We start from the raw sequence: 13,599 nt of genomic DNA, 5'->3' as shown, positions 1-13,599 counted from the left end.
AAGCATTAGTCGACTAATCGCACGTTTATTAATAAACCATTTAAATCATTATAATGAGCCTTTAATTGCCTACATGGCCTAATAAGCGCTCAAGCAAATGCATAAAGCTTGCCACAGCGCACCAGCAGAAGTAATGATTATGAATGTGTCAGGGAAAAACAGTAAGGAGGCTGCATTGACATTTTAATAATTCACTGATAAACTAGTGCTTTTTTTGTTTTCAGTTTAAGAGATGAAGTCAAATGTAAGACTGACTCGTCATCTTTGCTGTAGTGATGCGCATGCATGTTTCATTTGGATTACATAATCTGAGAATATTAGTCTTCCATTTGAATTAGTTTATTTGAAAATAGACATTTCACTCTCTGTAGATATATTTTTAATGTCTGTAAGGCAAAGATATACACGGAGTTTCGTGCTCAAGTTCACAGAGACGGCAGAAAGCGCATCCTGTTTGCTTTCTGATGTTATTGTGTGTGCACACAAATAAACGTAGAGTCTTTACAAATTTGAATGTATAACTCTTATCTGTATGAGCAAAAATGAGGGAGTATTTTTAAGAGCAAGTGAGTGCACCGGCGCCTCCGTCTGTCATGCAGTGAGTGTGCTAATCTTCACGCTCCACACTATAGCACTATAAGTTAACATCAGATTGAGCGGCCATGTAAAGTTGCTAATACATATTTCAGATGATAAGCCATATTTGAGGTCGATGATAGGCAAGCATTTGGATGTCCTGCCCGATGTACTGTATTAGCCTACCACATAGACCAGCCGTTAACAATCTGCGTGCCAATGTGGATTATCTTTTTTTTTTCTGCGACTAAACGACTAATAAAATTTTGGTTGACCAAGCCTATGGCTGAAAGAGAGAAACGGCCGAAAATATATGGTGCACCGCTCAATATTCCGCTCTGTAAATGTGAGTTCCGCTCATGCTCAACAGAAAAGCAACGTACGCTCAAATAACGCGACGACAGGAAATTTCTATGTAGTACACTTGCTTCTGTTTGCAAGTGAGCTACAGTGCTGTAACACGCTACCCTCTCATTCACTGATCTGCTCCCCACCATGCCCTGCTCACATGTGCTGATAATAACTTTGTAGGACTATACATTATTTGGATAATTAGTAAAAAAAATAAAAACAGTTGTATTTGATTGTTGCATAGAACTGAATGAAAATACATTGATATTTAATATAAAATTTTCTGTCCAATTATGTGTTACTTTCAATAAAAGTGTGGTTATTTTATTGGCTTATTTTTTTAAATTCAGTGTCATTAAAATTATTGAGTAAAATTAAAAAGTCTTACAAAATTAAGTTTTATTTAATAAAATAATAAATAATTACAAAGCATTTTTGGTTTCAGTTTTCAATAATAACAACTTATAAATAAATAAGAATAATAAAACAAAACATTTAATTAGATGACTATTTTTTAATTATTATATATTATAATAATATTCTTATAATCAGCATGGAAGGTATGCATTAATAATTCAGGCATTAAATAGTCAAAGCACTGTAATATTTCCATTAAATGACATAATATAAATGTATTTTCGTAAGGTCATTTTATCCTGTATTTATGGATATAAACAATATAATTTAACACATACAAATTTCAGAAAAAAAAAAAAAAAAAAGTATATATATATAAAAATCACACGAGTGTATCCTATGCAACTTCTGAAAAGGACATCCTACATAACTCAAAAACGATCATTTTAATCAATCATTAAAATATTTTGGATGCATCATCAAGCTACACTAATATTTGATTATGCACTTGCTAAGCAGGAAATTGTTAAGCCATGTCAAGTCTCAAGGATGTTACTTGTTCATTCTTTTAAGTCCAAGGTAGTTTATGATTGATGCTTCCCTATCATTGTTTATAAGACAATACCACATTGTGGAGCCAAGAAGAATTACATGGCATGAGAAATTCAATATTGTTGCACAGTAAAACATAAAATAAACATACCTTTGGACAACAGTGACCAGAGTTGTGCGTTTAAGGGTTAATGTGCAAAATATTTCCAGGTTGAAGAAAAATAAAAAAAACACTAATTGCAATTACATTTGACACACTTGCAAAGCTTCTTACCTTCTCAAACTCTTTCTCCTGAATGTCAAGCATGCTCTGAATTCTCTTCATCACTTCTCTGAAGGGTTCCCCCTGCCACAGTAAATGCACACATTAAAAAGGACACGACACATGACGCATACAAACTGAACAAATAACAGCCATCCACCTACACGGCAAAAGAAAGCGGCAGCTGCCCGCCTACACATGCACTCAGCTAACACACCTGACGGATCTTGAGCAAAAAGGGAATTCCGAATGTCCCAAAGACTTCCTTGTGGAAATGTGCAACTGGAATCAGCATTTCATTCTCCTTGTCCAGGTCCACCTGGTCGAGAGGGATTTCCTGCCATGAAAGAAATGGAACTTGTTTCCAGGGGAACAGCATCCACAAATAAAAGTGGCATCTCAGATGCTGAATCATTTTAAGAGGCTTTACAAGGGAACAGGCCCTTTGTTGTGCACATCAGTGAATGATGGGCTTTGAGGGTTGGCGTGTATCAGCGCTTCCTTACCTCTATTCTGAATGTTCGACTGGCTGCTGGAGATAAACATTCTAGCAATTCATCTTCCTGGTGAACCCCAATAATTTTGTAGCTGACAATTTCTAACAGCCTACAGAGAGGGCAAAAAAAGGACAGTTAATATTAGCAGTGACCAGTGAAAGGGATCAGAACTATGGTCAGAGTGACTCGTATAATGGATAGCGGCAGCGTCAATGAGTTATTAATGCACGACTGGCTGATATATCACCTCCAGTCTGTTATCCTTTCTCATGCAACATGTCATAAAAACAAGACATCTTTTTAAAAACATTAGGTATGTTGGATTAACTATAAATTGAACAATTACAATGCCTCTGTACTTTATAGTAAGGGGGAAAAAAAGCTGAAAAGATTTACGGGAAGTGTTTTATGCACCACTAGGTACATGCACACTACCGTTCAAAAGTTTGGGGTCAGTAAGATTTTTGTTACCAAATTGTTCAAAAGTGACAGTTTAAAATAAATGCTATTCTTTTGAACCTTCTATTCAAAGAATAAAAACAAATGAATTAGTTTGCGCAAAAAAAAAAAATGCTTTCAACACTGAATTTAAAATGTTTTAACACCAAATCAGCATATTAAAATGATTTATGAGGGATGATGTGATGAAGATTTTGCCACCACAGGGGAAAAAATACATTAAAAAAATATATTAAAATACAACATTTATTTTAAATTGTAATTATATTTCACAATACTGTTCTACTGTAAACAAACAAAAAAAAATAAATAAACACCTCGCATATCTTTTAAATGACTACAAAAATTCTAACACAAACCAGGGTTTTAAATCATTTCAACATCACATAACGAATAGAACAAAGTAATAATTTAATAAAGATCCATTTGTTGAAGGCAAAAACTAGAAAAACACAACCCATTTTTACTGCACTCATGGAAAGTCCCTTAAAGACCTCTCAGAGCAGACACTGAATAACAATATAGACTAGAGGTCGACCGATATATCGGTCGGCCGATATTTGTCATTTTTTAATATATCGGCATCGGCCGATATCCGTGTTTAGTAGCGCCGATTTAAAGTCAGGCACGTCCGCGGGCAGCCCCGTGTTATTGGTGCGGTGGAAAGTGCTGCTGCCGCATGTGAAGGACCCCAAGCCAAAACTTTTGGAAGATTCAACAACAGTCCTGGGAGATAAAGGTAAGGCTTAAATTCTGATATTTCAAAGTCCTATGGCCATATATTTACTATATATTACTAGTAAACTATGAAGTGTTGCTTCACTTAGTGAAAGAAAAAACGAATAGCATAGAACCGTCGGGAACTGGCATAATGCTACAGCTGGTTAAAGGTTCGCTTACTTGCAGTTAACTTTAAGGACTGTAGTCGAAAACTATCAGCAGCTTGCTTGCTAACATATTAGCCCCAATGTTATAAGTTCTGTTTTATTTTTCCTGTATCGGAGTCGGAGAATTTCACTCTGTGCGTGGGGTGGAGAAGGTGGCAGCTCTCACAAACACTGCAGCGTGATTGAGGGCTACGTTACTCCACCCCGCTCACAGACAGCACCGTGCTCGGAGACACAGAGCTGTCCTGGAGCAGCCCAGAACGGTGAATGACATTTGTTCGGAAGCATGGTTTGATGCAGACAATAGCCGGGTTTCCATCCAACTTATTTGCATATTGCATTAATGAAAAAAAAGCTGAAGAATATGCGCTTCTGCGTGTGTTTCCATCAACTGTGTAATGCGAATAAAAATGGACATCAGCCTAATAAAAGTGACGTGTTCCGACCAATATATACGTCGCACAGTTATTATCCTCATTAAACCTGTCTAACGTTAACCGTCAAGAATGTCAGAAATCACTAAGGGTTTAGCACTGTTTTTTTTTTTTTTTTTGTAATTACTAGATTATGGTAATTTGGTTTGTAACTTGTAAGCAATCTGTTAACAACAAAAACAACACATTATTTGGTTCTTTTGGTTCTTTTACACTTTTTTTCAATTAGAGTGTAATTGTTTTAATGTGTATCGAATATTGACTGAATTGACTGAATTGAAGATGAAGGCACTACTAAAATGCTAACCATGAATGTTTCTTCTGTTTAGTAATTGCTGTCTGATGGCTGAACAAAAATCGAATCCAGTATGGCAGCATTTCACCGAGCCAACTCCAGGGAAAGCCAGGTGCAATATCTGCAATGGACTGGTGAGCTTGGGAGCTGAAAAAGGTAAAAAGAAAAACACCACAAATTTGTGGAGTCACCTGAGGTGTCACCACCTCCAGGCTTACAAAGATGCACAGAAAGAAAAAGAAGACGCAGCTGCCTCTACAGCCAATGTATCTCAGCCAACTCTAACAGAAATGTTTGATGCCCAACGTAAATGGCAGAATTCGGATCCCAGGTCAAAAAAACTTGACACTTTAGTTACGGAAATGATTGCCACAGACAATCAGCCATTTACATTTGTCTCAGGTATTGGTTTTCGGAGGCTGGTGGCTGCAATGGAGCCCAGATACAACCTAAAAACTGAGAAGCACTACCGCACAGACATCCTAGATGGTATAGTTGCAAAAGTTGAGAAGAAAATAAAAGCACTGATTGCAGAGGATGCTGGCCCTTTTTTGTCTTTCACCACAGACTGTTGGTCTGGGGACACTGAAGCACTGATGAGTCTAACATGTCATTTCATTGACGACAACTGGGAAAGAAAACAAGTCGTCCTAAATGCCAAGGCCATGTCTGGCTCCCACACTGGAGAGTACATCAGCGACATGTTCATCAGAGTTTAGAAATGTTGTGCATCCACTTATTATTAGTGTGACATTTTAGCATGCAAATGAAGGGGAAAACTTCAAGATATCGGCCCTAAAAATCGGCAGCACATATCGGCCATCGGCTGACCCTAACCTCTAAACATCGGCATCGGTTATAGAAAAACCCATATCGGTCGATCTCTAATACAGACTTGAAACAGAAATCCCTGATTAATGAAAATTGCACTGAATTGAGAACACAGACCTCAGCTTCTCTGAGCCTTTGTCGGACAGCTCCACTGCCTTTTTACATTCCTCCAGAAGGTCCCGAACACAGCCATGCTTGTCAGGGTATAGTGTGATCTCCTAACGTGAGGGAGAGAAAATATTCACAATGACAAGTGTGCAGAACATAGTGGAAACACACATTATTGCAAATGATAAGGGCTGGCTGGCATGACTGTATATTCAGTGTAGAATCATTGCAGCAACTTCTTACCTCCTCTCGAAACATACTGTTGAGCCAAATGGCTTTGAAACTCCTCCTGTTCTCAAAGTCTGTGATCTTCATCTTGAGCTGTGGGGAAGCAAAACCATGAATAAATCAGATGCCCGGAACGTAACGGCTTAGAAGATCTCATATTCCCCAAGAGGAGCGCCAAGTGGAAGATAAGACCTCTCTCACCTGCTGGTAGTAGAGCTTCTTAGGCTGCCGGGGCTTGAAAAACTGCAGCAGGTCTCTGAGAGTGCCTTCATAGTTGTGCCTGAGTGGGTTGCCAGGGCCGTCTCTGTACCTGAGAGGAAGAAGAATAAAAAGGAAGGTTTATGGATGAAAACATGGGGGTAAGAAGCCACACCAAACTGAAAATCAAAAGACGTACCCCTGTGACTTGAAGAACTGTAGGAGCATGGGGTCAGTATTTAATCTCTGCGCAACAGTCTTTGCCACCTGAAAAATGTAATATGAGATTATTTTTCTAAGAGGCTCTTTTTCATGTTACTGGCACATTCTGATCTACTTTTAAAAAACGAACCTGGAAGTAGTTCATTCGGTTTGACAGTGTCACAACAAAGCCTGGGTCATTGTGAATGGTCTTGTCACAGAAGATGACATCTACACGGTGGTACAAGTCTCTGAAGTAGTCTTTTGCAGTAGGCAGCTCACTGGTTTCATTTTCAGGATCATCCCTGGTGGCGATACAACAAAAGAAGAATCAATTTCAAAGCCCTGTTAAGATGTGTAAAATGACTTCGGAATTAAGACAATGAATACTTACTTCTGGAACACAATTATGTCTCCATCCATCAGCTCATCCAGAGCCTTGTCCAGGGAGACATCATAGTCTTGTATTCGCTCTGTTAAATTCGGTTTAACTTCCTGTAACACAGAATGCATCATGTTTTAGTGATATGTTCCTACATAACGCTAACATTTACACTAACCATTACGAATGCAAAAAATAAACCAACACTCAAAAGTTTCATTTGTACATTTTTAGAATGTAAATAAACGTTTTTATTATAAATGTTGAAAACCGTTGTGATGCTTAATATTTTTGTGGACTCTTTGATGAATAGAAAGAATAAAAGAACAGCATTTATTTGAAATAGTGAAGACATTTACAAGTCAATTTTGATCAATTTAATGTGCCCTTGCTAAAATAAAAGAATTAATCCCTTTAATAATTCATTCCTGAAAAGTAGTGTATATAAAAAAGAAATTAATAAAATAAAAACAGAACATTTTGAATAAAATAAAACTAGTTTGTCTGCTGCAAGTCAATTCAAGCATTAGAACATCAGTGTTCTAATGCTTGAATTGACTTGCAGCAGACAAACATGCAGCAGTTTTATTTTATTTATTCAAAATGTTCTGTTTTTATTTTATTAATTTCTTTTTTAATATAACATTACATGGGCCAATTGTCCATTTTATTACATGCATATCATGCATCTCTACTAACCACTTTCTATACAAAATTACAAATGATAAATGCATCAATGGCAATTCAGTGTAAACCAAGTCTTACCTCATAGAGGATAAGGCTAGTTCCCTGCTGAAACCCTGCTCTTTCACACATAATGGGCAGCAAGCCTCCTGTTTGGGTCAGGGTTAGAACAAAGCAAGCATCAGAAAGGATCGACATCAGTTTAATTAGATCTTGACAAAAACTTCATGAGAACAATCCTATTAGACAGCTTTGAATACTCACGTATTTTACAGGATATAGGTGTGTAGATATGTCCACAATAATTTAAGCTTCTGGTTTTTGGATCATACATCTTCAAGAACAACATAACATCATCTGAAAATCCAAACAAGGTTAAAAGGTTGATGCTATCAGAACTGGAAACGTTTTGTAGACCGTTTTTGCTCTTCAGTAAGAATAAACAATTGAAACGCGAAATATCAATTGCCTAAAATGGTTCTGAATATACTAAATGCACACATTGAAACTCACGGTCTTTGTCGAACTTGGGTAACGTTGCACCACTGGCGGCCATTTCTGGATCTACAGTTTCCAGAAATATTGTCCATGGGTTCTCGTTATCGCTCAAGTCGATCATCTGTTTGTGACATTGAAATGAACGGCTTTATTCTCAGATACAGTGGAACATAAGAAACAAGAATGACATAAAAAAATATGAATGTTTAAAGACATGAGTGCACAGACTTACAGACTTGTTGCAATCTGCTTCATAATCCAACATAGCTGGCCGTTTAGTGCCGTTGCTTCTGGCCTGCATTGGCCACAGTCTCATCTGGTCCTGTGGGAAACCCTGAAGGAGAAACAAACGTCAATTGAGACTCTTCATGGACACACCAGAAAATAAATGCAACTAATCTGACATTAAATATAAACACCAACAAATGAGAATTTAAAACAACCTAACTCAAGCTTGCCTAACAAGAGTTGTCAGAACAATTCTTATAATAGAACACAAGCTGGAACTCTGCAAGTAAACTTTAAGTCTGCTGAAGCAGTGTTGCCACAAGTTGAGCGCTGCCCATGTAGCATCAAGATGACAAAGGCTAAAGGATATTTTTGAAACATTTTTATTTGGTAAGTACGCTACCAGTCAAAAATTTGGGGCTGGTAAAGCTTTCTTCCGAATGTCTGTCCAAATCCGGTTATTTGCGTTTCCTCTACTGAAATCTGAATTAAAGCAGCACTATGTAACTTTTTCTGTGTTCAAAATTAGCAAAATGTATATAATGAGCGAGTACATCATGAATTCATCTTCCAAACCGCGTATTTGTCTTATTCCTAATCACTACGGTACACTTATATCAGGTACAGTACATGTCACATTTTCTCAAGGAAAAAAAAATCTCTCAACTAATGTTGTAAAATATACATGAGAGTCAGTTGGTACTACATTACTATAATACTGAAGGTTAAAATTTACAGATTTGTTAAAATTACACTTAATGAAGTTTTTAAAATAATAAAGTTACAATTACATTCATTCACTTCCATTCATTAAAAAAAAATATATATAAACATAATGGTGGCTGTCATAAAAACATTATAAAATTTATAATGAATGTTGTATGGTGCATATATTTAGCAAAATGCCCCTCTCTATAGTTTATTTTTCTATCTGACTAATGAGTTTATGGTCACCATATATGTTTTTCTGAGGTAAATGTGACGTTACGTGACATTGCTTACAAGCCGTTATATTGGCGTCATTGCGCAGCTGAAACACTGATTGAGCGATTACATGAGACAGGATACGGCTTTTAAAGTTGTACGCTTTCTTTTTACTTACCTTCGGGTGTTTTGTCATGTTTTTTTTGTGCTGAAACTGGTATTAATGTGGAGGAGATGATCAGTTCACGTGCGCCTCGCGCTGCTGCGTCTGTTGATCTGAGACGCTACAGCGATCTGTCACTTCACATTAAACGGCGCCAAAATGGCATTTATTGTTTGAATACTGCAATACAATGAACATAATTTGAAATCTGAGACTTTGTTTCATATTAAAAGTACCAAAGCACAATGCTTATTGCGATTTATTGGATGGGAAGTGGCCTTCAATGTTCTGTCCATTAACTGAAAACAGGCTAGACTAATCGATTCTTGGGATTTAAGAATCGATATCGTTCCGTAAAAATGAGAATTGATTAATATCGAAAATGTTGTTTTCTACAAACAACGTCTGATGCGTTTACGTTTTATGTGGCGTGAGAAAGCGACAAAGCTAAATTTTATCGGAGCGGTCAGACAAACAAATTTACAAAGAAGCAATGAGAACAGGATTTCAAACGATATGAATATAGCTTGAAACATACTAGTAAAAATCTAAATATGATTGAATTCCAAACAAATATGAACAAAAATCAGATTTGGACTGACAGGTGAACAAAACTGAACAAAAAAAAGCTTTAATGTCTTTTAAAGAAGTCTCTTATGCTCCCCAAGTCTGCATTTATTGGATCAAAAAAGCAGTTAAAAAAGTAATATGGTGATTGGTATCATTATAATTTACTGTTTTCTATTTGAATATATTTTAAAATGTAATTTATTCCTGTGATGGCAAAGCAGCCATTACTCCAGTATTCACGGTCACATGATCATTCTGATACGCTGATTTAGTGCTTAGGAAACATTCCTTATAATTTTCAAGGAAAACAGTCACTGCTTGATACATTTACGCTTAATATGCAGAAAACACCAAAATTCAGTCTCAGTCTGGAGCCCTCCAATGTTTTAAGGTTTTACTTGAACAATATTGACAAAACATTCCATGCAACCACAAGCCACCCACAAAGCCAACCCCGTTAACCACCAACAAATAAAACTAGAGACCCCTGAAATGAAAGGTTCTCACTATTGGTGCGGTGACACTCACTTTGCCGTCTCCTTTAGGATTAAGGTAGACGACGTAGTGGCCCCCGTGGTTGTCTCCGCTGTGCACCAACACAGCGTGGAGAATGTAGTTGGCTGGGTCTTTAACATCTGGCTTCTGCAGAAACTCATCCAGAGGTAACTGCTCTGGGAATTCAAACCTGTGGGGCACAACATCAAGTATCAGGCTCAGCCTCCATTTCTCTAACATCATATGAGTGAAAGTGAGCAAGAGATTTTGCCAGAAAGATTATAGGAGAGAGCGTATCTTAAAATGCACCCTCCAGTCCATATTCAAGTAAGTGTTCAGTCGACAAACAACATTTAGATGAGTCACTCTCAAAGATATTTTAAGAGCGTAATCTCCCTCTCTGCATGGCACATATTTATTCAGACCACCCATAAATCACAATGCTTGTTTCAGCCATCACAGAATTTACTTCAAAAGAAATATCAGTGTGACTCATTACATCACAAACTCATTTGTGATGTAAAACAGCAGATATTACACCCAGATTAGAAAATGTTTACACCTACAACACACATTGGGGGGAAAAAAAAGACTTATTTACCTGTCATTTATCTTAATATTTTGGTCAGTCTGAGGGTCGTACATGAACCTCATGAGCTGTAGGTGCAGAATAGGAGGGAAGGTCAGGAACTTTACACCCTTCTCTGCTTCCTAAAAGACAAATGAACCAGAAATAAAGTCAAAACTCCAGTACAGTGAATTAAAATATGTATCAGGCACAACAAGATTATATAAATTATTGTATAGCGTTAAGGCGCAGTCACATCAGCAAGACTTCAGCTAATTTTTGTTAAGTTGGTCTGTTGTCCATTGTCAATAGGTTATCAATGCACCACTTAGATATCACTTTTAATAGCTGCTTTATATTGGTAAACGCTGCATATTTGAATGTTAAAAGTTCAACAAACTTGAATCCCACGTGCAATGCACATTTTCACCTTGTGTCCCTCACATGAAATTCCAGCATCTTTTGAGATGACTAAGGTAAATGTGACTGCACTTTTAGGGTTGGTTAGTATTGGAGGGTGATGTATGCAAACCCCTCACCTGTAGACCATGCTCCCCTGCATCATATTTGTTATCCCCATCCAGCTGTTCCACTGCCACATAATCCTTGAATGACTCAAAGACTGCAGGGCAGAGAAGGTGCATTAGTAACCTCAACACAAGTACAGCAGATACTGTGTGCAGTCCTACACAACATTATGAAATGGTATCGGAATGTGTTGATTTTGTCCTGGAACTCAGTTACGAGATGTCGGAAAATGTATTCATTTCCAGACCACACTAGAATAAAGGCCTTCCTGGAACAGAAGGGAGGACAGCAAGACAGAAGACCAGAGAAAGCCACACTTACTGTTTTTCTTTCCTTTTATGCTGAGTTGGATGTCGTAGTAATCCTCTATTCTTTCTGACCGATAGTCCACATGCTTACACTGGATGTAGGACTGAAATGGAGAAAACACCCAAATGTGGTGAGGCTGAATAAATGAATCAGATATAGAGCGAAACCACAGAGAGAGTCCCGGTGACTTACCACCATCTTCCCTCGGAAGAGCTTTGGGATTGTGCCCTCCACACAAGTTCCTTTCATCTTGTTCTCCACATTGTCCAACAGCTAAAAATGGAAAATCACACAATGGTTGGACCCAAATCACGTTCATCTAATCTGGCATGACTAATTCCCTCAATTGATCAATGAGTTAAAAGAGAAGGATCCAAGGGGATCCATGGAGATCAGGCTACTCACCACTCGGCACAGTTCCTGTACATCATGCTGCATGAAACTGTCTAGAGTCTCCCATCTGCGGAAACAGACACATATTTCAAAATATTAAAAAAAGGGTAAACAGTCACATGACTGACTATGAATATTTATACAATGGCATTAGCACCCAAAAACAAACTCAAGTCTCTGATCTGCCAGCATAACATTTAGGCCAAATGCCCCTTAATTAAACTATTAATTGCTTACAAATGTTTTAGAGGGTCTTATTAAACAGAGAAACTTTCTATAGATTTCCACCAGTAAGAACTGAAACCAAGAAGAGAAAGAGAGAAAAAAAAACCTGTAGTTTGTTTAATTTTGGATTTTACAAGAAATACAATGAATATGCTAACTTAAATGTTCATGGCCTAGGCACTCAAGGTCAAGCCAAAAATCTAAAAAGCCTTTATTAATCATGACTAGAATAATTAGAAACTTCAGAAAAATTAAACAGAACACCAACAACTGAGCACAAAACATTTAATGACAAGGAACAACATGAAACTCACACTTCACATCTCACACAAGAATGTCAACTGGCAGACGTGTCATGTGTCAGTGCCTGATTCATATTGTTTGTAAACTGAACATTCAAAACAAAACCTACCCAAAAGACTTAGTCAGCTTCTTTGTCCCAACAGGCTTATCGCTGTGTTGGAGCTCATAGAACACCCTCTGCAGGGCGAGGGGAACGCTTTTAGAGGAATCATCTCCCTCAGTAGGCATCATATAAACCGCCTAGAAAGCAAAAACAAAGCAGGTTCTGATAAATGCACAGCAATAACCTTTACTTTTCTTCTGAAAACTAAAATATTATATAATGAACAATATGCAAGAAAGCAAAAACAAAGCAGGTTCTGATAAATGCACAGCAATAACATTTACTTTTCTTCTGAAAACTAAAATATTATATAATGAACAATATGCAATAAAATCTATATTACAAAAGATTAAAAAAAAAAAGTAAAACTAAAACAACTTGTATTGACCTAAAGCTTACATAGTCAACTTGAAAAGTAGACTAACGTCACAGAAGCACATGCGAAAACATTTTCTACATACTACCATTCAAAAGTTGAGACAGTAATGCTTTTTAAAAAACAAAAAAGTAATTACTACTTTTAAGCAAGGACACATTAAACTGATCAAAAGTGACAGTAAAGATTTGTTTTAAAACATACATTTCAAATAAAAGCTGTTCTATTGGACTTTATGTTCATTAAAAACCCTAAAAGAATGTATTCACAAAGACGACTGTTTTCAACAACAAATGTATCTTGAGCACCAAATTAGCATATTACAATGACTTCTTGAGGGATCATGTGACACTAACAGGGGTTAAAGCAAAAAAAAACTTTTGACTGAATTTTTCCTCAGCCAAACCCCATTCCACAGCCACACCTGTCACACACCCAGTTTAAGAGCAGTGTTTTCTTGTAATTAGGAGCGCTTGTCCTCCTAGTTTAAAGGAGACATATTATGCCCCTTTTTACAATATGTAATATAAGTCTCTGGTGTCCCCAGAACGTGTCTGTGAAGTTTCAGCTCAAAATACTCCACAGATCATTATATCATTTTGAAAATGCCTATT

The 13,599-nt window shown here is 37.1% G+C and overlaps 1 protein-coding gene across 1 annotated transcript in view; it reads right to left on the bottom strand.

The window, feature by feature from the left end:
• The window catches only part of LOC107733822 (ubiquitin carboxyl-terminal hydrolase 7-like), a 30,844-nt gene that overhangs the window by 6,157 nt on the left and 11,088 nt on the right, over positions 1–13,599 (bottom strand). Inside the window, exons 7-27 of the mRNA XM_016545622.1 lie at positions 12,616–12,746; positions 11,991–12,045; positions 11,778–11,858; positions 11,598–11,688; positions 11,288–11,370; positions 10,782–10,891; positions 10,171–10,370; positions 9,035–9,066; positions 8,033–8,134; positions 7,816–7,921; positions 7,567–7,659; positions 7,384–7,451; positions 6,631–6,731; positions 6,388–6,541; positions 6,235–6,302; positions 6,039–6,147; positions 5,853–5,930; positions 5,619–5,719; positions 2,605–2,704; positions 2,316–2,435; positions 2,111–2,182 (exon numbers count right to left, since the gene is read on the bottom strand). Of these exons, the coding sequence (XP_016401108.1) occupies positions 2,111–2,182; positions 2,316–2,435; positions 2,605–2,704; positions 5,619–5,719; positions 5,853–5,930; positions 6,039–6,147; positions 6,235–6,302; positions 6,388–6,541; positions 6,631–6,731; positions 7,384–7,451; positions 7,567–7,659; positions 7,816–7,921; positions 8,033–8,134; positions 9,035–9,066; positions 10,171–10,370; positions 10,782–10,891; positions 11,288–11,370; positions 11,598–11,688; positions 11,778–11,858; positions 11,991–12,045; positions 12,616–12,746 (2,055 nt within the window). The remainder of the gene's footprint in view (positions 1–2,110; positions 2,183–2,315; positions 2,436–2,604; positions 2,705–5,618; positions 5,720–5,852; positions 5,931–6,038; positions 6,148–6,234; positions 6,303–6,387; positions 6,542–6,630; positions 6,732–7,383; positions 7,452–7,566; positions 7,660–7,815; positions 7,922–8,032; positions 8,135–9,034; positions 9,067–10,170; positions 10,371–10,781; positions 10,892–11,287; positions 11,371–11,597; positions 11,689–11,777; positions 11,859–11,990; positions 12,046–12,615; positions 12,747–13,599) is intronic.

The sequence above is a fragment of the Sinocyclocheilus rhinocerous genome, unplaced genomic scaffold (assembly GCF_001515625.1).
Source record: "Sinocyclocheilus rhinocerous isolate Xijiao unplaced genomic scaffold, SAMN03320098_v1.1 scaffold189, whole genome shotgun sequence".
NCBI lineage: Eukaryota > Metazoa > Chordata > Actinopteri > Cypriniformes > Cyprinidae > Sinocyclocheilus > Sinocyclocheilus rhinocerous.
Note: the sequence above shows the minus strand (reverse complement) of the source record. Positions and strands in the feature narration are given on the sequence as shown.